The 27,750-nt window shown below is 37.3% G+C and overlaps 3 protein-coding genes across 4 annotated transcripts; all 3 read right to left on the reverse strand.

The window, feature by feature from the left end:
• Window positions 1-795: 795 nt before the first annotated feature.
• On the reverse strand, window positions 796-6,716 carry rab25b (RAB25, member RAS oncogene family b). The gene is made up of 5 exons (XM_056259509.1): window positions 6,398-6,716; window positions 3,148-3,343; window positions 2,050-2,243; window positions 1,335-1,415; window positions 796-1,167 (listed from the first exon to the last, which is right to left on the reverse strand). The coding sequence occupies exons 1-5, from the start codon at window positions 6,432-6,434 to the stop codon at window positions 1,043-1,045; spliced, it is 633 nt and encodes a 210-aa protein (XP_056115484.1). The 5' UTR covers window positions 6,435-6,716; the 3' UTR covers window positions 796-1,042.
• A 611-nt stretch (window positions 6,717-7,327) lies between these two features.
• On the reverse strand, window positions 7,328-9,025 carry lamtor2 (late endosomal/lysosomal adaptor, MAPK and MTOR activator 2). Its single transcript, XM_056259510.1, has 4 exons — window positions 8,892-9,025; window positions 8,230-8,392; window positions 7,880-7,969; window positions 7,328-7,781 (listed from the first exon to the last, which is right to left on the reverse strand). The coding sequence occupies exons 1-4, from the start codon at window positions 8,957-8,959 to the stop codon at window positions 7,725-7,727; spliced, it is 378 nt and encodes a 125-aa protein (XP_056115485.1). The 5' UTR covers window positions 8,960-9,025; the 3' UTR covers window positions 7,328-7,724.
• Window positions 9,026-10,375: 1,350 nt separating this feature from the next.
• Window positions 10,376-15,804, reverse strand: ubqln4 (ubiquilin 4). 2 transcript variants are annotated; one of them, XM_056259512.1, is made up of 12 exons: window positions 15,633-15,804; window positions 14,926-15,077; window positions 14,641-14,801; window positions 13,744-14,006; window positions 13,492-13,650; window positions 13,153-13,378; window positions 12,754-12,893; window positions 12,595-12,678; window positions 12,371-12,486; window positions 11,903-11,948; window positions 11,690-11,854; window positions 10,376-11,610 (listed from the first exon to the last, which is right to left on the reverse strand). In XM_056259512.1, exons 1-12 carry the CDS (start codon window positions 15,777-15,779, stop codon window positions 11,458-11,460), a joined length of 1,812 nt encoding a protein of 603 aa, XP_056115487.1. In that variant the 5' UTR covers window positions 15,780-15,804; the 3' UTR covers window positions 10,376-11,457. The 2 variants fall into 2 exon arrangements, with proteins under 2 accessions (XP_056115487.1, XP_056115486.1); XM_056259511.1 differs by having other exon boundaries at window positions 11,690-11,948.
• Window positions 15,805-27,750: the final 11,946 nt, after the last annotated feature.

Genomic DNA, 27,750 nt, shown 5'->3' on the forward strand with positions numbered 1-27,750 from the left:
GTTTTAATGAAACTGAAGATGACTGAAATGTACATCTAATTCTTGGGATACATCTTACCCCGACATACCATATATATATATATATATATATATATATATATATATATATATATATATATATATATATAGTTTTGATCATTTCCTTTTGTTGTTATACTTTATATATTTTTCAAACTGCACTTGAAATTCATTGTGGAAAAACAATTCAGACTTCTTTTTCTTTCATAGTCATGCTTTAATTATTATTGGAAAATTACATACGGGATATATTTTCTTTTTAGCTTCAACAACAGCAATTGATAACATCACCATCAGTGATCATATTATCATAATGATAATAACAATATGCCAAAATGTCAAGCATTCATTACAAATAATGAAGATAAAAATCAGCACTTTGCTTATATACATATTTTATATATTTTTAATAGCACAAAATATTGATTTAGTGCTGATCAGTCTTAAATACTGGAAATAAGTTATGTTTTTTTATTTTATTATCTTCATTAGGCGTGTTAAATTAATCAAATTAAAAACTAATGTGAAAAAAATGTGTAAATGGAAAGATATGTTCTTTCCTCAATCTTATCAGCTAATTACAGTGATAAAGTTATTTCTCAAGCATGTATTGATATCAATAAGTGGAGTAAGATGAATTGCTGGTTGTATTCCTCATTGGATAAAAGCGTCTACTTAATGCAAGTAAAAAAAAAGAAAAGAAAAAAGTTTGGGTTGATATTTCTAAAATAATACAAACAAAAATATCCTATACTAAGAGGAAACATATAGGGAAAATATATTTTTAATTAAGACATTTGAATATGATGTAAAATTTACATGAATCCTTGTAAAACTTGACAAATATCAAAATGCCTAATATTTAGGAATACAAATATGGCTATGTCAGTCAATGAAATGGATTTCCTTTAGCTTTTTACCATACTGGTTGTTTCTTAATAATATCTCAACTGCAGTACAAGCTGAATTCACAACTCCATTAGGACCCTTGTGAAGACTTCTGAACATCCAGAATGTGGTTCTTTCACATGTTCTTGCAGCAGGCCTTCTTCTCCTGTGTGTCGTCTGCTGGAGCATTAGGTTGGGACAACGTCACAGCATTGATAGAGCCTCGGGTCACTTCTTTGCTACTCACCTTTTTATGGATTTCTGAGAAAAACAGTAATGACAACATGATTATGATAATGAAGCCAAGTGCTTGTCTACAACAGGCCTATTTCAAGCCTGACTGAAGGGGAGAAATCCAGAGGGCAAGGAACACATGTAAAGTACATGTAAATAAGGTCTGGTGTGTTCAGAATACACAGTAGATATACCTGAAAGCACAGTGTTGAATGCTGCCTCAACATTTACTGACTCCAAAGCTGAGGTTTCCATAAACAGTAGACCATTCTTTTCTAAAATGAGAGAGAGAAAAAATATGATAATATATTAATAAAAATCAACTTGTGGTTGCTGGAATACATATACACACTGCCCAGTCAAAAAAACAAAACAAAAAGTTGCTGTTTGGATTTAAATAGACACATGCTTAAGAGTCTATGATTAGATCATCATTGCAGTGATTATTATGTTTGGCAACAGTTCTTCTAACCCTGATTGATGGAGTGTGTAGCTTTTCATTTCTTAAACAAGACACATCATGGCCATATTCCAGGATGACAATGTCATGATTCATCAGGCTCAGATTGTGTAAGAATTGGGATGGAGCATGAAGAATCATTTTCACTCATGAATTGGCTCCTCTGAGTCCAGAGCTTAAATTCATTGAGAGTCTTTGGGATGTGCTGGAGGAGACTTTACAGAGTGCTGGACTCTTGCATTGTCAATACAAGATCTTGACCAAAAACTGATGCACCTCTTGATGGAAATAACATCACAAAATTAATTTCCACCAAGAGGTGCATTGTAAAGTCTCCTCCAGCACATCCCAAAGACTTTCAATGAATTTAAGGTCTGGACTCAGAGGTGCCAATTCATATATACAGTATGTATATATATATATATATTATAAATAAAATAAAGCATGACCTGCAAAGTCCCTTGCGTCCTCTGTTGGAACCGACCGTACTGCTGCCAGGTCCGATTTATTGCCCACAAGCATCACTACGATATGAGCATCTGCGTGATCGTAGAGTTCCTTCAACCAGCGCTCGGCACTTTCATACGTCAAGTGCTTTGAAATGTCGTAGATTAGTAGGGCTCCAACTGCTCCTCGATAATATCTGAAGCATAGGAAGCCAGATCATATCAGGTCAGGTGACTGGATTTACTTCCTTTTCTGAATGAATAGAACACTGTCATAAAACATTACGTCATATAGCAGAATGATAGAACTTGATTTAGAATGACAGGTGAGAAATTAATTGAATAGCAACAGGTGGTGAAATATGCTGTTACAAATATACACTACTTTCCAAAAGTTTCTTCTAGCTTTATTCATTATAATTTTTTTTATAATGTTACAAAAGATTTCTATCTCCTTTCTTTTCCTCAAAGAAATCCTGAAAAATATGCATCACGGCTCCTACAAAAATATTAAACAGCACAACTGTTTTCAACATTGATAATAATCAGAAATGTTTTTTGAGCACCAAATCAGCATATTAGAATGATTTCTCTGAAGGATCATGTGACACTGAAGACTGGAGTATGCTGAAAATTCAGCTTTCTATATTAAAATAGAAAACGGTTATTTTAAATTGTAATAATGTTTTTTTTTTACTGTATTTTTGATCAAATCAATAAACATATGAGACTTGTTTAAAAAAAAATCTTACCAACTTCTTAAAATGGTAGTGCATAAATAAAATTTTATATATATATATATATATATATATATATATATATATATATATATATATATATATTATAATTAAATAAAGTAAAATAAAAAAAATTATTCATTTTTTTTTAGCTCCACAGCTATGGTCAACATTAACTAATGTTAACTAAAATATATTAACTAAAAAAAAAGAAGAAAAAAAAGTGTGTTATATGTTCCACAGAAGAAAGAAAACCATGGCATGATGCTGAGTAAATTATGTCAGAATTTCCATTTTTGGTGAATTATTTGCTTGTCTAGCAGCACCATTTGTAAGGCCCTTAAATGTTGCATGCAAAACTCACGCAGAAGTGATGGCCCGGTACCGCTCCAGTCCGGCAGTGTCCCAGATCTGAGCTTTGATGGTGAGACCATTTAGCTTCACAGTTCTTGTGCTGAACTCCACTCCGATGGTCGTCCGGCTGTCATGACTAAATTCATTCTTGGTGAACCGTGAAAGCAAGTTGCTCTTGCCAACACCAGATTCTCCAATAAGAACCACTGCAACAAAACATGGAGGTGCATATGAGTCAGAGTCTACACATTAGAAAAAAGATTCAGTAGGGTTCTATTTATTTACTTTTAAAGAACCCTTTATGCCAAAAAGGGTTCTATATAAGGTGAAATGTCTTAAATGATTGCAAAATACTTTCATATTTGAATTTTTTTCAAGTGATAAAGCATGTTTACGAGTTGTTTAATTCATAAAGTTTAACCAAAATATCAGATGATTTAAAACAAAATGAATGAATTAAAACTAAATCCATTCAAATATCCCATGATGGGAACCCCTAAAAGATTCTATTAAGTGTTTGACAGAAGAAATGCTCCCAACCAAGACTTGGTGTCATGGCTATATGGTGTCCTCTTGGCATAGGGCACTCATTGTACTAAACACAAACACTGCTTGGTGAACTCAGGAAACACTGCAAAAAAATCAAGGTGTTAATGGCAAATTTTTCATGGGTGGGGTCAATGAGTGCCTTATAGCAAGAGGACACTATATAGCATGACACCAAGTCTTGGTTGCTAGCATTTCTACACTCTTTAGCAACACCTTTTGTGTAAAATCGATGATTAGTTGCGGATTAAAGGACCAGACATTTACAGACTCGTGATGCAATTGTCCAAAATGTAATATGTGTTGTCTTGGACTTTTTTGAATGTAAGAAATTGGGAAATCATTTGATAATAAGGACTGATTCTGACTTTAAATTCTGATTGGATAAGCCACATTCAAAACATTTATATTAACGTATTTGGCAGACACTTTTATCCAAAGTGACTTGCATTGAATTCAAGATTATTATTTAATGCATTGTCTTGGAATCAAACTCATGACCTTGGCATTGCAAGTGCCATACTCTACTGTTTAAGCTACAGAAATGCCAGGAAAACATAGAAAGCCATTGTAAAATACAGATAAATGCACACAGAAACACACTGAAAGAAAACAAATGGAATTGGCACATGGTATATTCTGCCAGGACATTGTTCATTAAGTTTACAGACATTTCCTTTAACCGCAAAGAACAATGCAATGTGCAATTGAAAATTCCTTCATATTAACACAGTATATTGGGCCCTATTTTTACAGACTTATCTTAGAGTGAAAGGTCATGGGTTGAAGTCCCAGAGAACACACAAATTGATAAGTTGCTTTTGATAAAGCTTCTGCCAAATGCATAAATTTATTTCAGCCATTTACAGAGTGAGAAAATAAAGCGGGGGTTATTTATCTTTACAATGTTCCACCATTTTACTCCAAGTAGGTCATGTTTCAATGCAATTATTATTCTTTTAAAGTGCAACATTAAAGGTAGGCTAGGCGATTTGCGGAGAGGCTAGCAATAGCGAGCTAGCTTTGTAAGCATAAGATCCCACCCTCCCTTCAGAGTGTCTCCAAAGCCAAGCCTCCTTCAAAACACATGAACGCGTACAGCAGGGAGCAAACAAAAGCGTCAAGAGAGACGGCGTTAAACTACCTCATGTCTCAAACACATAACATTACAATAATAATGAACATAAACAACTTAAAAAGCACTGACCTGTAGCATCTGACTGCTGCAGATTCATTTCGGCGTTGATAGTGTTGCCATTGAAACGCATAAATTCGAGTTACGAACCGCTCTGAGTATAACGTCACGGGTTTCCATCTCTTCCAAATTACGATAGTTATGGCGTGAACACAGCATAAGCTTGTTGTTTTGGTTCAGAGTGAACTGTCAAAAGTGGCTGCTGTTTCGGTTGCTGTGCTCGTTGACTGTCGTCTGTCTAACTCGTAACATGAAACGCTCTGACGACGTGTGATGTCTGCGCGAGCAGGTGCGAGGAGTTATGGAAATACATACGTTGACATGCAGGTAAGATATCGTATCATAGCATTCAGAGAACGAATTCAATGATTGGACGAACATTTTATGCTCCTACGTCTTCCACAGACGAGATTTGTTTACATATAAATATATTTAGACCACTTAACTTAGTGATCGCTTTCAGGGTGTGAAGAGACTTTCATCCAGCATTACAAAAATGTTTCTAGTACAAATCGCCTACCCTGCCTTTAATGTCTCATGCAATCACGCATCGACATCCTGATGAGGAAATTGTCCAGGCTTGTTGTTCATTAAAACTTGCGACAGAAGTAGTTTTATTTTGCCAGAACAAACCCACACTGGATGAACAGTGTGTCAGTCCCAGTCTAACACTTCACTTTATGAAAACCCTGGTAATTGTAGGTGCAAACAAGAATGACTCAAACGAGTCAGAAGCAAAGTCAACACTCCACCCATGTAGGACAATTATGACATTAATTTATCATATTATGTCAGGAAATGGGACAATTATTGACATAAAAATAAAAAATTATTAGAAAATGAGATATACACAAGGTTTAAGCATATTATAGTAGCCTATAAGAAGTATGTATTAGTTAACTCATGCACAACTATCTGTGTGTATTGAAAGTGTTTGATATTTTCATGTCATTTTTTATTAAACCATCAGGACAGGTGATAAATATACTAAAGCTGGCCTTCTTTTAAATTGTTTCCTTTAAGTACATCGTGTTTTAGCCGTTTCAATTTAACCCGAAATGAAACCAACACACAATGCATGTCATTTTAAGTAGTCGCTGTGGTTTGGTATCATTTGTGCAGATCACAGTTTCACAATGGGCTTCTTCAAGAGGTACAACTATTTCCCCTCCTATATTGAGTAACAGACCTCAGTAATCTTGTGTAAACAAACCCTTGTTGTCATGGAAATCAGATTTCAACCAACCCATAGAACAGCATTTGTTTTGTGGTAAACCAACCCTCAGAGCTTTACTTAAAGGAGGAATTCAATTGCAAGTATTTCTAACCAATGATACGACTTTTTTGTATAACAATGTGCAAAGTAAGTGACATTTTCTACAAGTACTGCAAAAACAGTGGGATGAGTGCATACTGATAATGAAACTAATTCAACTTAATCTAAAGACAGTTTAAGTTTACATTAGATTCTGTTTATCATGCATTACCATCGTAACTATACAGAAGTGTCAAATCTTACCTTTGAAAACAAAGTTGTAGGCCTCATCAGACCCCATATTGCCACTCTTGTAAGCAGATCTATCTTCACTACTAATCTAGATTAATGCTGCATGAGTCAAAATCCCAAGGAGAATCAAGAATGATAGTTTCCCCGCTCTATAATACAGAGGCAGACCTAAAAGAGCAGAAAAACAGTACTACATATAAATGAAATGCCACTGTTTATGGTGGCCAGTTCACTTGTTTCTACAAGGAACTAGCTCTGTTATTTAGCCTGGCAGTTCCGCTATGAGATGTGCCGTACCTGGGGAAGGTGGGCGTGACTTTAGTAGCGCTCGAGTCAGGTCAAACAGGTAAGGCGAGAACAGGTGCAGTCACATGAAACTGTGTGCAATAGTGCACCTGCTCAGCCAATGAAAAGAAGACATACACACCATCCACAACCAATCAATTTCTTTTAAGCAGTCTCTCCCAAGATCAGGAAGACATTCGCAATGGAAGAGCCCCTCCCATGGTACATATTTTGATTTACATGGTTGAAACATCATTGCTTGAAACACAAATATTACAAATGATATAACAGTGATATTTTATCTTTAGACACATTGCAACACATTCAATGTTTAGGGGAATAAAATTTGAAAAACTGATTCTGTAAGTTACTGTTTCAATTAATATTATTTCAGACATAATAAAAAAAGTGCTTTAAATAAGGCAAAACAACAACATGTAACAAAACATTTATTTATTTCATATTGTTGACACAACACTATGGAAGCTTGTTTTAGCCACAGAATAAAAAAGGTAATTGCGACTTTTTCATCTCACAATTCAGTTTTTTTCCCCTTGCAATTGAAAGTTTATATCTTACAATTCAGACTTTATAACTCGCAGTTGTGGTTTATTTGGAGAAATTCAGAGGGGATTTTCTTTTAGAAAAAAATTTCCCCTCACAATTCTGACTTTCTTCTTAAAATTGATTTATTAACTCGCAATTGCGAGACATAAATCTGCAATTCTGAGGGGGAAAAAAAGTCAGAAATGTGAGATTGAAAAAAACAATAAATACCTGATACACGTTTTTATTCTGTGGCAGAAGCAAATTTCCATAAGACACAGCCTGATCACTGACTGTAAAAAGTCCTGAGACATAAACAATAAACAAAAAAAAAAGAGAAATGCAGTTCAAATGTATTAATTCATGTTTATGCAAATACTTATTTTGGGTTTAACCGTCACATAATTTGATACAGCAATCAACTTGAGTATGCGAATAAATAAAGCCATATATATTATTGTATAAAGGCCAAGATCTTGTACTCAAATCCACACATCAAAAGTACATCCTACGACGCTGCCACTTGTGTTAGTGGTTCTTCAAGGTACTGCACTAAAGCCTCAGCCTGTGAACATAAAAAAAACATTTATGATTGTTCAAGAAAAAACATAAAACGTAAACTTGAACCTTAGTAACTGAGAGTTCATGTACACCACATCTCACCTTGGCTTTAAGCATCCCAAATCCGACTGTCTCCTTGGCATACATGCAAAGCAACAAGTTTGCAACACGTGTAATGGCCACCCTTCCCTCCTGTAATGACAGAGAAAATACAGTGCATTATAAAGAAAAATTATGGTCGAAATAAAACACCTGCAACTGCAGTGGTTCATCATGTTAGTATTATTTCTGGTATGGTTTAATTTCTAAAAACAGATTATAACCCATGTGTTTAGCAATGGCCTAAAGCAGCTGCTGTGCTAAATGTGTGCATATCTTGTATAATGCATACGTTATTGCACATCTCAAAGATTATCATTTACTATAACCCAACTGTACAATTTCATTCCTACCATACAATCCATCAGAATGAATTTCAGTTTGTCCTCATTAAAGGCCTGGTGTCCGTTTTTGTCGTAAGCCGCCCAGATGTTGCTGGCAATAGCTGCGGTGACTCTTGCATCGGTGTCTCCATATCCAGAATATGCCAACAGGGAGCCTTCGTTGTTCAATAACCTAAAATAAAACACAGCACAAAAACACTTCATATTATATGACTTTGACTCGTAAAGAAGCCAAAAATTAGGCCTATATGAACACCAAATGACATCATTTTGCTCAGTGACTTTTTAAATAACTGTTGTTTGGGTGGTTTTTAGTGGATGTATGTCAGTCAGTTCTCCTTGAATTCACACATTTAAACAAAAAAACGTTTTTTTTTAGACATGATTTACTTAATCTTGTGCGCTCTCTCTCTCTCTCTCTCTATATATATATATATATATGATATGTAATAATCTATTGCAAAGACATTCCGATATTTGTAAGTATTACTCAAGTCTCCAATCACGTTCGGAGCTACTGCACGAATATGACATTTGTTAATGAATAAAGGACACAAAATACCTTAATTGAACATGTTTTGAATAACATAAATGTACATCATTGTTTCATACCAGTGTATCTGCCAGCTAAAGCTACTGATATGAACAAAGATTGAATTTCATATACTTACAGTGTGCTTTGAACTCCACTGGTGTTTGCTTGACTGAGTACTTGTGTCAATGCTTTAGGACGCAACATAATTAAATGAAAAGAGGAAAGACACTAATAAACGTTTAAAATGTACGCGATAGCAATAACTTCCAGGAGCACAACAAGAAAATCAGCTGACTTCTTCCTTCCGCCCTGATGGTTCATGGGAAATGTAGTGTCATGGTAGTGCCTAGGAACTACAAAACCGTGGCCCGGCCTAGACTAAAGATCACTTGGAGAGAGAACCAACGGATGATTTATTTACATGTTTTCGGGGCATTATTAAAATAAAGGAAACCACAAAATCAGTGTTCTTTTTTTAAGGGGATTTCTAGTCATTTTGGGGCGCACATAAACTGATACTTTAAAACTTTTATTAAAACGTTTTCTTGTATATTGGCGATGCATAAATGTGTTTTAAAATCACAAATAATGTCAATACTTTTTTATCGGTCCAACAAGGATTCACTAAGGTATAGTGCTACTTCAGCTTCCAGGCAAATGCGCTTTCTTTACTATAGTATAGTGTGCTCTGACCGCTTATCTAGTTTTTTTTTTAATCGATGTTATACTTGCATGTAAATACAATATATACTTTAGAGACCTCCCAACCTTTTGTCTTTACTTCCTTTGGGGAGTGAGGGCCTTCAGGGCACAGCAGCAACAAGTGTACAGCCCTTGGTTAAAACTGTGAGGGTAATATCACTAAGGGATTTCTTAACTTCAAAGGTTTGTTGCAACTAGCTCGTCCCAATAAGTCACAACCTGTTTTTAATTTAAATGTACATTCTTAAATATAAAGATTCTTTATTTGGCTTCTATAGAGAACCTTCAACATCCATAGAACCTTTCCAATGCACTAAAGGTTATTTATTGTGGGGAAACAGGTATGTTAGATTATTAAAATGTTCTTCACACCTGTTCACACCAGTGCATGGTTTCGAGACTCTGACCAATGAATTTCCATAATTTTTAAATAATCTTTTTAAAATCATTTTTATAGTAACTGCACCCACAAAAAAACAATTTGTACAGCTGAGCATAACAGAATCTGTATTCACCATAAGATTTACCATAACTTTTATATGGTAAATCTTATAACTTATCATACCTCACAATTTTAAAATTCCAGATTTTCAAAGGCCAACTTCTCATCATATTGTGTGCCAAAGTACATTACCAATGTTATTTAAGGTAGCAATCTTAATGCTTAAAGCTTTGTGATAGCAGAAATAAATGCATGTACAATGTATCAAGATGAACAAATGACTTTTGTGTGACCTCCCTAATTTGACAATACCTGCAACCCTCAGGTGAATTAAAAACATTGTGGTTATAAGAGAACATGATCATGCAATCCTTAAACCATTATTTGTAAACCATTTCAAAACGCATTGCAAAGAGTGACTAACATTGGACTTAAGACAAAATCAGATGTTGGCTTAAAGGAAAAACAAACCTCAATTAATGCATGTTTCTGTATTGTAATTCAAGTATAATAAAAAGTGGATTATGGATGTGCAGCAAAAAAAAAGTTGAACATTTTAATTTACATCAAATCTCTGTTAGTATATAGCTGTTGGTTAGCACTGAGAGAAGCTAGCATCACTATCATGCTGTAACCAGTTTTTGATTTGCCAGAGCAACTTGAGGATGATGTTTCCAGTATACAATACAAGTGTGTTCCAGGCACTAGAATACTCCTAATTCAAAGCATAAAGATATGGTCAAAACAAATGGTTTCTGCGTTCGCCACTGCTCGTTAAGCTGAGAAATATTTTATTGATGCTTTGTTACAGCCTTACCCATATGACAAGCCTTTACGGTCAATTGAGGTACACTCCTCACAAAGGCAAACGACTAAAGAGATGACTGAACACCTTTTCCAAACCTCATCTCCAAAATTCATTCCTTTTTTCTAAAATAGCTGAAGTGTAAGCAATCAGAGTCAAGGTGTTATAGTGCTCCAACATGTTCATGTCTATTAGATTTTGATTAACACATCAAATGTCAAGGAACGCTCAAATCAACGTCAACTGAGGAAGGTGGAAAGGGAGTAAAGGTTAAGCTCTACATTTCTGCAATAAATACTGGTTTGATCAGGCATGAATTAGAAGAAATAGAGAAATTAAGGAAACCAAGCATTCTCACAGAAGACAAGAATCTCTCCGACCTCAGAATTCAAGCGGATGGATTTTATTCTCCTAACCACCGAGTAGTGCCTCAGGTGAGCATGTTCTAATTGTAAGGAATGGTAACTTAAACTTGGTTCAGCAAATGTAAGCTTTGTCCCATCTTACTAGTGATGAGGGGTTAGTGTGACGTCATTCCACAGCGATTCTGGTTTGTTTTTTCAAGGAAACAAATTTGAAACCTCTTTGCTTTGACTCAGAGATCAACTGATCGAAGCAAAAAAAAAAAAAAAGGAAATAAAAAACAAGATTGGAGTAATTGGAATTCTGTCTATGTAGGGCTTGTCAGACTTTATGTGATGAAGGACTATGAAGGACTTCTTGTCTTCCTTCGCACGCTCTCAGCTGATGGAATTAAGAAGGCTGGGAACCGAGCAGTCTTTCGATGGCGGCATTGATGTCCCCCCCGGTGGCGATGAGGGCCTGCAGGTTGGCTTCCCTGTTGATGAAGCCCATGGCACTCAGCTGCTCCAGCTGTTGCTGGAAACGCACTTCTGGAGTCGGAGTCTGCAAAGCAAAACAAAGTGAGTACAACCAACCATACTCTTAAGAAGTGTAATTAACAGTAACAAAGAAACATGAGTACCGATGCACTCCCTCCAGCAAACATCTGTAACATCTGTTGCATGAGCTGCTGCTGGGCGGGACTAGCACCAGCAGCAGGGGTGGGGGCGGGGCCCTGGCCTGAGGGCGGAGGATTCTCAGGAGTCACATTCACACCTGTGGGCAGTGGGGCAGCAGGAATCCCAGTAGGAATCCCAGTAGGAATCCCAGCAGGCATCCCAGCAGGCATCCCAGCAGGCATCCCAGCAGGCATACCCGCAGGCATCCCACCAGGCACCAGACTACAAAGAGACAAGACATTTAATTGGGACATACTGCTTGTTTAATTGTTGGATCTGACAACTAATTGTTTACATAAATGGAATAACACAAACTTACTTAATAGGCAAACATGTGTGCTGTAATCTAGAGGAAGCTGCATTTACTTGGTGACAAAGCCAAGAGGGAAATAACTAGTAGAAAGAGGATGTGTTCTCTAAGGGTTCTCACTCTGTAGAGAATGTAATACTAGTGCTAAGCGATATTATTTCAAAAAAGATTTTGCTGGAAATATAAAATACTTCAAACTATCCAATTAAATATATGAATTAAAAAATCCAATTCAGGGATTCATTTTGAATATCCAATCAAAATAGTATTTTACATTTGCCCAGCATGTTTCATGTTTTTTTTTTTAATGGTGGTTGACAAATCAAAACTGCACCTGGGCATGAGACCAGGGGCTTCGGTTTGAAGTGTTTGCAGTCCTTCCTGGATCTGCATTAGGGCTCGCATGGCTCGAGGATTTGTCATGACAGAAAGGGCTTCTGGGTTCTGCATCTGTAAGTGAGTCAGAAAACAAGTCAGTTAGCACATGAAAGTAAATGAAACCCAAATCCAGTCACATATCCCACAAACACAATGTACAACAATCTCAACTGGACACACCTGCTGCAGAAATACAGGTAGCTGCTGTCTCATTTGATCCTGCAGCTGTGGATTTCCCGCAAAGAGAGGGTTGTTCATCAATACCTGAAAAATGCATTTTTATTAGTACCAGAACATCATAACAAAACTTTGAGAACTATCAAATGATGGTCTTGCTACCTGTGAGGCAACGTCAGGATTCTGAGCCAGCGACTGCATCATGGTGCGCATATAAGGAGCAGAAAGCATGTTCTGCATAAGCTGAGGGTTCTCAGAGATCTGTTGCATTAGGCTTTGCATGCCAGGACTGTTGAACATGCCTAACAGTGAACCACACACACACACACACAAAGTTTAACATTGAAATCAATTCATTTGAGATGCTTTGTAATTCTACACACCAATGTAAATTTCACCCTTTTATGCAGTATTCGACTAGAATAAATTTATTAATTTGATTGACAAAATAATCTGTGCACATAAATTATCTGCTTGGAAATTCTCCACAACAAATCCTCAAAACAATTCATGCAGCTTGCTTTACAGTTAAAGTAGAATGTTTACATAAAATGTTATTACCGTTTCCTAGGCTAGAGGAGCTGATGCCCAGAGGGTTGGACACACTGGGTGTGGTTGAGCTTGTGGTGGAGCTGGTGGTGGTAGCCGTCCCAGAGGTGGTGGTGGCGGAGTTGGTGTCAGGGGGGCCCCAGGGATTTGGTAGGGGCTCTCGGTTTTCTGTCCTGGAGGGCTGTACTCCAGAGTTTTCACCATTTCCACCCAATGCCGAGAAGGGATTATTTCCAAACTATTCAAATGATGATGCAATATAACATTTACTGTTAACATTAAAATTAGAGTTAATATTTTAGGCGACCGACAACCCATTTTTATTTCTTATTATAAATAAATATATCTGACCTGTTCACGTGCAGCGCTAAACATTGGCTCTTGAATGTCTGTGTACATCCTCCGAAGAGCATTATAACCCCCGGGAATACTCTCTAGGTTACTAAGCGCCCGGTCCTGGTTACGCATCATCTCTTGCATCATGGCTGGGTTCCTTGCCAACTCCATTGTCTTAAAGAGCACAAAAAACACAGTGTTGTAAAATCAAATCAAGCTAAATTACTGTGTCCATTTCCATGCTGTAGTACATGACCAATTACATACCTGTCTCATGAGCTCTGGGTTATTAAGCATGTGTGAAATCTCTGGGTTACGCTCCATTAGTTGCTGCATCTGTGGATTGGCTACTATCATCTGCCTCATCAGGTCAGGGTTGGACATCATGCTCTGCACAAGCGGGTTCTCCATGATCTGAGACAGCATCTCAGGGTTAGACATGAGCTGTCGCTGCATCTGCTGCTGAAGCTCCATGAAGTTGGCAGATCCCATACCGAGGTTAGACAGGCCTGACAGGTCACCAAACCCAGCTGAAAACACACAAGGACAGTCAGATTATAACAAAAGCAAGATAAAAGTGCAGAATTTTCTTACAATGACCTGTATTAGGATTCACAGCATTTGTCTTTTCAAACGATTATTTGTATGAAAGGAACTAGATTGCAAGAAAACATTGTGGAACTACATAGAAAACAGAGACAATAAGGTGATCCCCAATATAAACATTTAAAAATGACATTCACCTAGTATTTATGCATGAACATACAGAACAAATATTCTCTCTTGTATGTTGCAACCAGTGTAACTTTGAATTATTTATATGCTATTACAGTATTATTAAAGATTTTAGATTTATATTTTAAATTTAAAGCAAGTTTTTTGAAATGTCCTTTTACCATTTTTTCTTTATATTTAGGTTCAATTTATATTTCAGTTTTAGTAATTTCAGTACTTTTTTCAGTTAGCTGCCAAGGAAAGATTTCAAATTTTAATTTAAGTTTAGATTTTATACATTTGTTTTTATTTCAATAAACAAAAACTTTAACAGATTAGTTAACAATAACAAAAATAGTCACAACACAACAATAACGCAAACACTATAACAATATTATGGAATTACATTAAAAACAGACTCAATAATGCAAACTTATAACCATAATTCACCTAGTATATTGGCTGGCTGTGACGGGGTCGGGGACGTCCCAACGCTCTGGGGTGTGCCCAGGTTGCCGACCGGGCTCGGGGTAGCAGTTCCATCGTTGTTGCCCTCTGATAGTCCAGGGCCAGAAGAAGCAGAGGTCTGCGAACTACCACCACCCGAAGTCCTACAAGCACAAAACACTCTAAAAGTGAGCCACTCAAACTGCATAGGCATGACCTTACAACACAATATAGATTTGCATATGAAAAAAACGGCTCTGTTTTGACCCTAAAAGCAGGTCCTCTTACTTTTGTGCGGTTTTGATGACCAGGTGAACCGTGAGTCCGTCTTTAATGCCATGCTGACCGAGTGTGTCTCCATCCTTCAGTATCTTACCGGCAAAAATCAAAACCAACTGGTCTTGTTTCGCCTTGAATCTTTTGGAGATTTCTTCTTTAAACTGTTAAGAGGTCGAAACATGCGGGTTATAATGTTATACATTTAATCAAATCAATTCAACCTCACTTCTGAATAACATCACGGTCTCTTTTATTAAGCCTAAGCTCGTAAACATCAGCATAAAACAGCAATTCGTCAAATAAACTGACACAAACATTTCAGCATAGCACCATATTTAAATGAAAAGTCATTTAACACGCAGTTTAGTCTATCCATATAAGTCTGAAGTCAAAAATACTAAGCAAAACAGAAAGAGCGCGACCTAAGATGACAGACTAGAACCTTCTACATGAGCAGGCCATTTCAATAACGACAACCGCGAGTTAGAAAACCTCACTTTACATGCGTTATAACACACAAAAACCAATGAATGAGATTCTCAGAATAACCGCATTTAAGTAATAACAAAAGTGAAAGTCATTCTAAATATCCACTGCGAAGATTTTCGGCTCTGGCTGTTCGTCGTCAATCGTTAGCTCGCCAGCTAAAGCTGTTAGCCGCTGGTGTAACGAACGCCCGGGTGCCACAAACAACACGAAATCGCGCAAAAAATCACCTGTGCGACAGATGAATCTTCGGCGATGGCTATTTCTTCTTTATCCTTCGGTGTTTTGACGGTAACTTTAATGATAGTCGCGCTAGCGGCGGCATTTTCTTCAGTGTTCGTCTCCACGGCAGGATCCGTGCCGCTATTCTCCGCCATCTTTACTCTTCTTTTACTTCATTACATCATCGCACCAACAAGCATCGGGGAAAAGTGCTACAAACGCCTTGTGTTCCACAGCGGCCTCTCGTGGTGTGGCGTGTCATCGACAGACTTCACTTACTGCACTCGCTTCAGTGTTGCCAACTTAGCGCCTTTGTCGCTATTTTTAGCGACTTTTCAGACCCCTTCAGCGAATTTTTTTCAAATGGGAGTCGCTGTATGAAATCAATCACTCAAAGTTCGCGGTTATTTGCACCTTATGTGCTGCATGTAGATGTTGAAGATGCTGAAGAAGGCGAAGAAGACCATAAAAAGAAACCAGTTAATGAATGTGCGACAGCCAGGCCACCACTCAATAATAGTAAGTGGATCAATTTGCTTCTTGTTGAAGGTGACAAAGTCTTTTTGATGCTCTTGGTAGCTTTCATTACTTTATCTTGTGTTGGGGTCAATTTGACCCACACTTTACTTTCAAACTGCTCAAATAGCCTACCGGTTAGCCCATTTGCAAAACTCAATCTCACTCACTAAAACACATTTCACACTGTGATGCAATTGTGTTGCAAAATGCTAAACACAGGCAGGAAAAAGTTACTGAATCCATTGTAATTCAAGCCTTTATTCTGCCTTTAACAATAGGCAAGGGACCACTTGCTTTGTGATTTACTTACTGTAAACACAGTTTTAACTTTTCACACATTTACACACAACGACTCAAAATTGTTCACACATATTCTTAATGATGGGATCAAACCAACTGTACAAAATAAGGCAGTTCAGAGTGCACAGATGCACTGAATGCTGATACCAACAATAAATGGAAACAATCTGAAGAGGAGGAAGAGGTGGCGGGCAAGGAGGATGAGGTTGAGAAAGAGCAAGGTGTTGAGTGTTGTCCAGGCTGGATCTGGCACACTAGAGGGGTTTTCCATTTGCCTGGTAAGAGAAAACATTGCCGGTGATGAGAACAAAGTCCTCAGGCCGGACCAACACAAAGACGACGTGATGCCGAGACAGAGTGAATCTCTCATTACTGTAACTTTGATTTTCCAGTTGCACAACTCTTTTGAGTAGCCTAACATTTTAATTTTTCATTTAATTTCTGTATTTTTACAGTATGCAGGTGCTGAATTTACAGACATTCAGTACTACATTCAGAACAATACTATACTTGCAGTGCACACAATATACAATATATTCACCTACTGTAAGTTGTGATTACTATATTTAGTTTTTACGTAATTGCAAAAATGCTGTTTAATAACCATGCATGTTCTAGAACTATTGTGAAGGGGAACAAAAAGTTATTTTTATTATTTTCTGATGCATGAGCCATAATTGTTCCTCCTACAGAACTTGTCTTTACCTTGTGGGAAGGTTGAAGTCCATCACCTCCGTCTGCATCATGTCTCTGACAGTGTCTCAGGGAGAGGGAATGACGGTCATCACCGTCTCCTCAAACCCAAAGAGCAAATGTCCCGGACTCTGTCAGATTCTGGTTACTCTGTTCTACAGTCCAGTGTGTTCTGTTTCAAAAGGGAAACTTAAGGAAATCTACACAGCTCTTGGAGTGAGTCAGGCACAAAATACAACTGAAACGTGCCATGGTTGTGGCCATTTAAAGTGTTAATTTTTATGACTAAAATAAATGAAAATGTTGTGAAAAATTGAATGCCTGTTATAATCAGCAGCCATATCAGCCTGAAGCCCAAGACTGGTTGCCATATTGTTCTCTTGTTCAATAGATAGTGCAAATTATAATTAGTGTCATCAATATTGCGGAGGGGGTTGTGTTTGAGTTCTACTATAGCCTGGACACAATATCCCAGGGACCTTTTAGGCTCTGTATTGGGGTAAGACTTGGGTCTCTCTTTGATAATTTTGATGTTTCTAAATCATTCATGTTAAACATTGTTTTTTCAAAAAGTAAACTATTGACATTTCATTCGATTTATTCATAAATTTTGAAAGCATAGATATATTTCTTTGTTTGCTTTTGCCTATTAGATCATTAGTGTCTATTAAAGTCATATCTTACATTATATCTGTGTTTATGATATTTCTGGTTCTGTTTTTTTTTATATTGATTCTGTTTTGGTCATCATAATGATTCTATACTTATTCAGTGGTGCACTGGCTATCACTGTTGTGCTGTATTCAGTGGACCTGGCAATGGAAAAAATACTCTACTGCAACTACAATTATTATTCAACTATATATATTATTCACTGTGTGATGAATCACCTTCCATTACAGAGAAACAGAGGATGGAAATGTGTTTAGATGGTGTAAGACACCAAACGAATATTGTAAATATTTTTACAACAAATATTTTGATATAACTCAAAAAAATTAAAATTATGTAATTTTTATAGTTGACTCTCTTTACCCACTTGTAGATTATCACGAGAGGACTGGATATCATGATGATAGTGTTGTCGGTCCTTCAGCTCTGTGTGAACATCAGTTTCTGTGTTTTGACTGGGAAAGCTTTGCACAATAAGGATGAAGATTCAAAGGTACTGTATCATCATCATCAACGCTATCAGTCAAATCCACTGCGATCATGACGGATTCTGAGAGCTGATCTGTGTGTTCATGTGTGTTTGTGCTTTTGCAGTCTGTGGAGGATCCAGAACTTCACAAGACAAGATGAACACACAAAATAATCAAAGTAAATATTTTTGCTTTTAATGGAATGGCATTTTGTCTCTCATTTTAATAGTAAAATGGTGTCACCATCTGCAATACCAAATCATCAAGCTACGTCTTTATTCTTACCTTTTTCTTTTAAAACAAAATACTTTTAGAAAAAAGGGCACTTTTAGGCTTCTTTTTAAATAAATGACTTGCACTGGCTTTCATGATTTTTTTTCAGCATACAATCTTTTTTAGACTCACTGTAGAATAAACTTTGTAAAAAAAAATGATATGTATATTGATTTTTATTTTATTTCAGCTTTTATTTATGGTTAGTTATTTCAGTTCTTCAATTTATTTCAGTTCGTTGCCAGGCATGTTGCATGTATCACCACCAGGTGGCTTGTGTCGCACAAGTCGAAGTCAGCCGCTGTAGAAAATGTGAGCCAACAGAGCCCACAGACAGTGCCAAGGGAAAATGGCCCAACAGGCTAAACCCAGCATTTGGGTTAAAAAAAAAAACCCCATCATTTTTAAGTGTGTTAGTTGCTGTTATGATTCCTGCAGCCATATATCACTGCAACAGTCTGGCAGTTCTTACCTTTTTTATCATCACAGAATGGCCCTATGTTACGTGTTCCTGGTTTTGTGTTCCTTGTGTTTTTGTTACATGGACTTTTAGGTTGCTTTCTGTCGTGTTCTTGTCTCAAGTCAGGTGGTGCAGCCTGGGTGCAGCGCCTTCAAGTCTGGTGGTCCCAAATAGTCCCAGCACCTTTAAGTTCGGTGGTCCCAAGTGTTTTTTTTTTCTTTCTTTCTTTCTTTCTTTCTTTCTTTCTTTCTTTCTTTCTTTCTTTCTTTCTTTCTTTCTTTCTTTCTTTCTTTCTTTCTTTCTTTCTTTCTTTCTTTAGTGGTATCAGAACTAGAAACAGTTCTGTACTTAAACAATTAAAAGTAGTTTCTGGATGTCCATCAGGATTTGTGAGGTAGGCCTATTCATTTTCTTTTTTTCTTCAGTAATTAATGTTTTTTTAAAGATATATTGTAGTCCACATTACCAACACGCATACTCATTTTGGTTGTCAATTATGTAGTCACATTCCAACTGAATCCAAAGTTTGATGCAACTTAGAAATATAGAAAAAAAAATGATAATTTTCTTTGCATCTTGTCCACTTGAATGTACAGTATTTATGACGGTTGGCTGAAACCTTTAATATCCATGTTCTGTTTAAAGAAACAAATATTGTATTGCTTTATTCTCTGCTAACCACAGTCACGGGGTAACATTTGTAATAACCTCTGTAATAGTGCTGCACGATTAATCATATCGCAATCGCGATGTCAAGCCTATGGGATTATATGACGCAAAATATAAGCTGCAATTTTAGGCCTAGGCCTATATGAAATAGCCTAAACAAATTAGGGCTATTAACGCAGCACCTGGTCATCTTTTGGCTATGTTACATGATCCCGCTCTTATTCATGCAGATGCTTTTAAAGCATTCATGCGCGACCAGACAAAAAAGAGCGCGCTGTAAATGTCCTGACAGTGACTCACAAAGACACGCCAGAATACAGTTCTCTTTCGCGCTTGAACAAACAATAACACACAATTATTTGTATATATTTTTAAGGCATTTTTATCCAGACATCAATGGCTTATTGATCATTATAGGTGTTATCAATCATTTAGTTGTTGTTGCTAGTTTGAGTTGAGAAATACACATTTCAGCATTATCACTAATCTGTGTACGTGCATTTTTCTTGAGAACCAAGCACGTTGACTCATGAAACCATTTGTTTATTATATCGCAATCGCAATATGACATTTTCCCCAAATCGTGCAGCCCAATAACTAAAACTTTCTGCCTCTAATATGGAAGGGACCACTTGCTTTGTGATTGTCTCTACTTTACTTTCCTATTGATTATATGGAACTCGATTAAGCTTAAAAAATGAAAGTACAATTTTTATTTACTATATGTATTTTCTTTCTTTTATTGACTCTTAAAAACCATTGTAATTCAAGCCTTTTTTCTGCCTTTAACAATAGGGAAGGAACCACTTGCTTTGTGATTCACTATGTCACTATACTTTTAAGTGATTCAGAGTGGTCGAAAGATACATGTACATGCAATACTATGTGGTCACCAGACGAGAATAATAGGGTTAAGTTTATTAAAATTACAGAAAGAAAAGAATGAATTAGGAAAACCTTTGTCACATAACTCTCCTAACCCTACCCAAATGTTCCAAAAACATCACTTATAGTATATGATTTATAAGCGGTGTTCCTCATGGGGACCAAAAAAATGTCCCCACAAGGATTTAAATAAATTTCCTCATAATGTAGGGTTTACCTGAACCAAACACGCAAACACATACACACACACAACCTATAAGCTGATATAAGTTCACACAGGATATAACATCAGTGTCAGGTGTGGGTTGATGGATGAGACAATGACTCAAATGCAGAGAGCAATGGGTCTTTAATGAGCTCAGAATAAAAAAATCCCAATAAAAACACAGGGATTAAACACCCAGACCATGTACTCATAATGGACAAGACAAGACAAAAGCATATGGCAAATGAAACGAGAACAACAAAGATGTGATTCCCCACCATGTGCTCACAACAAAAACAACAAAATGGAGCACGAGTATCTAGATCCCACTGAACCAGGCAGGATTCAGACACCATGTCCCAAACACATGACACACCACAAAGAAAATATGGTAAATCTTTACAATAAGGTTCATTAGTTAATGTATATTATATAACATGAACTAACAATTAGCAATACATTTGTTAGGCCTACAGTATATTTGTTAATCTTGTAAATGTTGCATAAGTGCAGTTCATTATTAGTGCTAACTAATGTAGTCAAGTAATGTTAACTAATGAACCTTATTGTATAGTGTTACCAAAAATATATATATATTTTTTTTAATGTTTGCTTTTAGTTAATTAAAATGAGCTAAAGCAACTGTCATTTGCCTCAATCTTATTACATCACATGAAATGTAATTGGTAAAATATAAAGTAAGCTTAACCCATTTGTGTTGGGACTACATTAATCATTTTTGTTGCATTGACTGATACTGGGCAGTGGATTTCTATAGTTCCCACTTCCCAGAATGCTTTGCATAGGGCTTGATCAGGAGAGTAAATGTTGAAATTAAGTGCTATTTTATGTTTTTAAATGTTTGACATTTAAAAGAATTTATGTGGTTAGCATTGTGCTGAGTAGTGGTTGTGGTTATATGCTACACAAGTGCAAACTGATTAATCTTTTCTCACTGAGTAAGAACTGTGAAAATGTCAGCAATACGTAATTTCTCACTTGTTCATTAAGTTTGCATGATAGAAAAGTTATGCACAGCCATTGTTTATAAAGCAACAAACAGTCAGATTAGGCCAGTCCTCAACTACAACAGGCTCTACGTTTCCTTGTTGATGCCAGAGATCAGAGGAGAATAGCTAGACTGATTTGACCTGATAGAAAGGCAACAGTTACTCAAATAACCACTCGATACAACTGAGGTCTGCAGAAGAGCATCTCTGAACACACAAAACACAAAAACATTGCCTGAACTCTCTCGATTTGCTGCAACATTCATAGGGTCAGAATTTGCTGTAAACAACATAGAAGCATGGATCCATCCTTCCTTGTTTCAGCGGTCCAGGCTGTTGATGGTGTAAGGGTGTGGAGGATATTTTCTTGCTACACTTTGAGCCCCTTAGTGCAAACCGAGCATCATTTAAACACCACAGCCGACAATGGTATTGTTTCTGACCATGCCCATCCCTTTATGAACATCTTCTGATGGCTACTTCCAGCAGGATAACCCGCCATGTCACAAATCTCAGATCAACTCAAACTGGTTTCTTGAACATGGCTGATTCTCTATACTCAAATGGCCTCCACAGTCACAGATCTCAATCCAGTAGAGCACGTTTGGGATGTGGAGGAACGGGAGATTCGCATCATGGGTGCGCAGCTGACAAAATCTGCAGCAACTGCTTGATGCTATTAGACCAAAATCTCTGAGGAATGTTTCGAGCACTTTGTTGAATGTATGACACAAATAATTAAGGCAGTTCTGTAGACAAAAGGGAGTCCAACATGGTACTAGCATTGTGTAAAGTGGCCAGTTTTATTTGTTATATATATATACTGTATGTTATATCAGAAACGCACATTTTGCACCCTTTATGAAACCCTTGGCAGTCAGTTCTCAGCATGTTGGACATGTCTGTACTGCTCTTAGTTCAGTGTACTATTGGAGTAACTGGAGCACTGAATGAGTTGGCAAAAAAACTAATTTTTTGGCAAAAAAAACTCATTTTTTGGCAAAAAAACTCATTGGCAGACACTACCCCTAAATCTACCCATCAAACTTTCTGCATTTTTACTTAAAAAAAAAAAACCTTTTAATTATGATCTCAACACAGCGGTTCCCATTATGCGGCTTTATTCTGATAAATTCACCAGAGGTGAGCGTGCCTTCGTGCCGGAGCTTGTTACTGCGCTTCACAATCTGAGGCAATAAGGGCAGATGGAGAGATGGAGGGACTCATAAGGGCCGGTGGAGAGATGGAGCGTCTCATCCATGGCAGCGTTTCCAGGATTCAGCTCTGGGCTCCTCATCCTCAGTGCTCACACCAGTCTCCTGACATTTCAGATCCTACAAAAATACACAAACATTATACAAAAGCAGTCATTTTAACAGCACAATGTAATTTGATTTATTTATTAAAAGTTACAAAAATGGGGTGATTTATCTGCTCAATACTAGCCTACATGCTGAGGTTGTAGCTGATGTGTTCACTCACTTTTTATCCAACTTAAATGTTCCTCAATTTATCAACAGTAATAAGGGACAAATAAAATATATAACATGTTTAGTTACTTTATAGATTTGTTTATTTGCCTTATTTATAGCACATTTGTCTAATGTAAACAGTGACAACAGTGAATTATCCTACATAATAGCACACATAACGTTACATCACTCCGATGTCTATTATATTTTGTGATGTGCTCATCTGCAATACTTATACAATATTTTCCTTTCAGATGTAAATAGACATCAGATATTTAAATAAGCGTGTTTAAGTCAAGATGTATAATGTAAATCAACTTGAGAGACGGAACGTTACGTGTGCTTACTGGAGCTCCCCTGTTAGCTATACATAATAAAACATGTTTTTACAGCAAAATCACAACTATACTATACTGTCTAACTCCTTTACACCTTCAACATTTAAAACGTTTACTCTATAGTAGTTTAACACATACGATTTAAACACAAGGAACCGTGTTTACTCACATTTGAAACCCCCCGCGTCGCTGATCTCCGTGATGTTTGATAATGACGTATGCTCTCGCGTGGCCTCCTAGGATAGAAGAGTATCCACAGTATCCATCGGACGAGCACTCGAAAATCTGCGCTGAAGCAGTAAGCCATCTGGGAACTTCTCGCCTACTCTTTTATGAATACTGATGTTTCGGACGTACTGCTTCCTTCACGTACTGTTTTCGCCTACTTTATAGTAGGAAAGTAGGCATATTCGAACGCACTTAAGTCCGAATCTCGCGATAATTAGTACGTCACCCAGGTAATTCTCGCCTACTCTTTTGGATTCATACATACTTTTTCGCTCGCCTACTCTTTTATCCATACTATATAGTAGGGAAGTATGCGGTTTCGGACGCAGCCAGGGAGGGACTAACAGGGTGATGAGAAACAGGTGAATGCAATCAGAGACCAACCAGGTGATGAGACACAGGTGAATGAGATGATGAATGCTGATGAATCCGGGCAGTGAGTGATGGGAAATGTAGTTAGTGAGGAAGTGATCAAAGTCTATTGTGGAGCACCCTCTGGTGGCTCTCGAGGGCACTCCAGCTGGTGATTGTTACATTATGTTTAACGGCTGACATTAATACATTACACAAAAACAATATTTCTAAAATTAAGCAAATCCACTTAAATATTATAAAATAGCATAAAACCGATAAAATCTAAAATTTTAAATTAACCTAATCTCTTACTGTTAACTGCTAGTTTGTTAGTCGTAAATATTTGCAGAGCACCTGCGAGTTCTAACAGATTAGCACAGACCACAGATACTAGTAGTATTAACATAAACCATGTGTCAAAAAAGGTGATTTATGACTTTGATTTATGGTTCTGAGGTTCCCCTGTCTCTGATTTATGATGGGTCGCTGACAGGCTCCGGTATGTCTAGGCTGCGCGACGCCATGTGACATCCTCCTGCGGTGACATCCTGGCCGTAGGTGTAAAAGAAAGGTGTCTGGCCCTTGGCCTTCCGGGTTTATTGGTCGTCTACCTGCGCGAGATAGGTGTTATGTCGTTGTGTATTCTGTCTGCTGGGGAGGCCCGTTTTCACACTTCGCCAAAAGCTGCGTGTATAAATGTGTGTTGAACGCGAGCACAGTCACTGAAGCGTACTAGTGTGTCGTGTCTCGTGTCACGCTCCTCTGCAGTTTTATCCTCGTTCTCAAACTATTTTCCAAGCCATATTGTGTTGTTGGATACGTGAGTGCAAGAAGATGGAATCCAGTCTTAACAGTAAGTATTTTTTATTATTTAGTAACATTGTTAAGGATGATTATTTTTGTTTACGAGCGTCGCTGTTCTATTGCTTACTTAAGGCTTTATCTGCACACTTCAGATGGTGACAGCTTGAGTCTCTTCGATCTAGTAGATGAGCTTAACTTCCTGAATCAAGCGAGTGGTACGTATAATTATGTTTAAATGTTGCATACGTTGTTTGTGTGCGTGTGTGACGGATGATGTTTTGTTTTGTTTTCGCCAGGAGGCGTGGCTAGACCTAGCACAGCTGCTGCTACGCACAACGCTGTTGCCTCTTCACGAGCGATCACGGAAGCACTTGTGCCAGGTATTGTTAAATGTTTTTACACCCGTGTTTAAACAGTGTTGTGGCTGTGTGAAAATATCTCATCTTCTCAGGGTTTTTTTGTTTTTACCAGGGCCGAAACGCGTGACTATCAAGGCCATAGTACATGGACCACCGCGAGGCAGCGAGTCTGCTAACGTTGGAGTTATTCCCCTGGGTAAGTGCATTGTAATTTGGCTTTATCAAACAATGTTATGCTGCTATGGTTTGTTGATTTTGTTTTAAAACTTTAACACATGTATTTACAGATGGTTTATCAAACGTTGTGAGCAATGTCGGTGTGTCTGAATGTGTGAATAAACCGGATAAGAAAGCGAAAAATAAGTGGTGTCCCATGCGGACGCAAAAGCTTCTGCTGATGGGTCATCGAGAGACGTACCACAGACATCTGCCCCAAAAAAGCCAAGACGATCAGCTGATAAAAGTAAGTAATAAACAAAAGCTGATGGATTGTTTTCTGTTCACACTAAATCAGAAAGATAAATATTGTTTATTTGAATGTGATAGTGAGAGGTCGAATGTGTTTGTGGATGTATAATGTGCCAATACGCTAGTTTAGAACTGTTGTTATCATACATTAGCATTAATTGTTGAAAAAAAAAAAAAAACATAAAACACAAAACCTGCATATCTCTTAGAGTAGGTGATTATTTATAATTTTAGGTGACACCATTGGAGAACTGTGTGTAAAAAAGTGTAGACATGATGATTTTAGGCTGCTGCGCCATTCCATATTAGCATGGTCTTGTTTGATTGTTTGTATATATATATATATATATATATATATAGAGAGAGAGAATTTGACACTACGTATTGTTTTTTAATGTTACATTAGTACCAGACTGATTTTTATTTTATTTTTAGTCTTAGAAAATATAGTTAATATTAATATTACTGTTATCATTATAATATTAACACACATTTGTACTAACTTTTTTTTTTGTTTGCACCCTTTTCTACTTCTTAACAGAGGTGGTCGTAGTTCCCGATATAAATGATGTTCAGAGCTGGAGTGAGGGTCTGATACAATCGTGGGACGGCTGTGTATTTACAAACGACCCTAAAGAAACACCGCAGTCTGTTCCAACCAGCGAACGGGTCGTGGTCGTGGAAGAATCCGACCCTGAACAGCTGCCTTCAAATCAGGAGGCTTACAAACAGGAATCACAACCCGTTATAGACAATCAGCACATAGCCGGACTGATACAGGACTCTGTCAAGACCGCATTGAATGCCTTCGAGGTACGTTTTGACAAACGCCTTAATGCCATTGAGAGACGTTTAGATGCTTATGAGTCAACACAACAACAACAGGGAATTTGGCTTAAACAATGCATAGCAGCGCAACGGTTGCATAGTGGTACTGTTCAAAAAGTAGCCAGAGAACAATGCCTGACTACAGAATTGTTAAAGCAACTGGTGCTCGTGCTTAAAAAGAAACTTGGGTGAGTTGACAACATTTTATATATATATATTTTGCATACTATGTTTTTTTCTTTTCTTTTTTTTTTTCTTCAACATTTGTCACAGTTTTTCATTCTATCTTTTTTTTACTGTATGGACACAGGGTTTATTATCCATAGTTTTTAAGGTGTTGCTACATGTGATTTAAATAAATAAAATAAAAAAGATCTGATTTAAAAATGCCTAAACGTTGTCGGGAGCCAGATGGTTTTGATCAGGGTCCGGTAGCTAGGTTTAGACGAAACGATGGTAGCGTGGTGCCCCTCGAACAGTGCAGTAACACAGAAACATTGCTCTATTTAATACAGACTGTGGAGGATATGAATAGGTCTGAGTCTTCAACTGATACGTTGGTAGAATTATTAAACATCGTGAGATCAATGTCCGATGAGGATCCTGACCCAAATAATGATTTTGAACATGTTGTAAATACCCAACAAGCAGGAGAGGTGTTAGAACCTCGTCCAGAACCAAATTCTGCATTTGATCATCTTGTGTCTTTTCACCAGTCAGGCGAGGGCCCAGGTACACAGACACATCGCACACTCAACCCTGAAGCGCCCAATATGGGTCTCACAGATAGAGATATAGAATCACTTGTAACAGTAGGTGGTGATGTTAGTGGGTACACGGTACTGCCACGAGCACGGTTCAATGGTCTGGAAGTCCACAGGCTTATAAATTTGCGAGAGATATCTTCGACAGATTTAGCAGCCTACACAGTGTTTTTACATGACACACTTTCTGAAATTGTGGAGTTTTCCAAACTGTTAGGCGGAGACGGGTGTTTAATCAGCATCACGTTGAGGGGATCGAGTTTGACATCAGATGTTAGTACACTTTTGACGGGTAGCAATGGTTATAGTGTAGATCTATTTATAAACGACCTTGAAAAAATAATGCAGAGCAACT

The sequence above is a fragment of the Rhinichthys klamathensis genome, unplaced genomic scaffold (assembly GCF_029890125.1).
Source record: "Rhinichthys klamathensis goyatoka isolate OS25496 unplaced genomic scaffold, OSU_Roscu_1.1 h1tg000168l_1, whole genome shotgun sequence".
Lineage (NCBI taxonomy): Eukaryota > Metazoa > Chordata > Actinopteri > Cypriniformes > Leuciscidae > Rhinichthys > Rhinichthys klamathensis.

What these genes read in the sequence shown, in the direction of transcription:
- rab25b (XM_056259509.1), bottom strand. Translation starts at nt 6,434, where the DNA reads ATGGGGTCTGATGAGGCCTACAACTTTGTTTTCAAAG. An exon ending in GGACGCAAGGGACTTTGCAG is followed by an intron (nt 1,416 to 2,049) that starts GTCATGCTTTAT and finishes CTCTCATTTTAG; the next exon opens with AAAAGAATGGTCTACTGTTT. An exon ending in ATTCAACACTGTGCTTTCAG is followed by an intron (nt 1,168 to 1,334) that starts GTATATCTACTG and finishes TGTTTTTCTCAG; the next exon opens with AAATCCATAAAAAGGTGAGT.
- lamtor2 (XM_056259510.1), bottom strand. Translation starts at nt 8,959, where the DNA reads ATGTTGCGTCCTAAAGCATTGACACAAGTACTCAGTCAAGCAAACACC. An exon ending in AGTGGAGTTCAAAGCACACT is followed by an intron (nt 8,393 to 8,891) that starts GTAAGTATATGA and finishes GTTTTATTTTAG; the next exon opens with GTTATTGAACAACGAAGGCT. An exon ending in TCATTCTGATGGATTGTATG is followed by an intron (nt 7,970 to 8,229) that starts GTAGGAATGAAA and finishes CTGTCATTACAG; the next exon opens with GAGGGAAGGGTGGCCATTAC.
- ubqln4 (XM_056259511.1), bottom strand. Translation starts at nt 15,779, where the DNA reads ATGGCGGAGAATAGCGGCACGGATCCTGCCGTGGAGACGAACACTGAA. An exon ending in GTCATCAAAACCGCACAAAA is followed by an intron (nt 14,802 to 14,925) that starts GTAAGAGGACCT and finishes TTGTGCTTGTAG; the next exon opens with GACTTCGGGTGGTGGTAGTT. An exon ending in ATCCTGACGTTGCCTCACAG is followed by an intron (nt 12,679 to 12,753) that starts GTAGCAAGACCA and finishes TGCATTTTTCAG; the next exon opens with GTATTGATGAACAACCCTCT.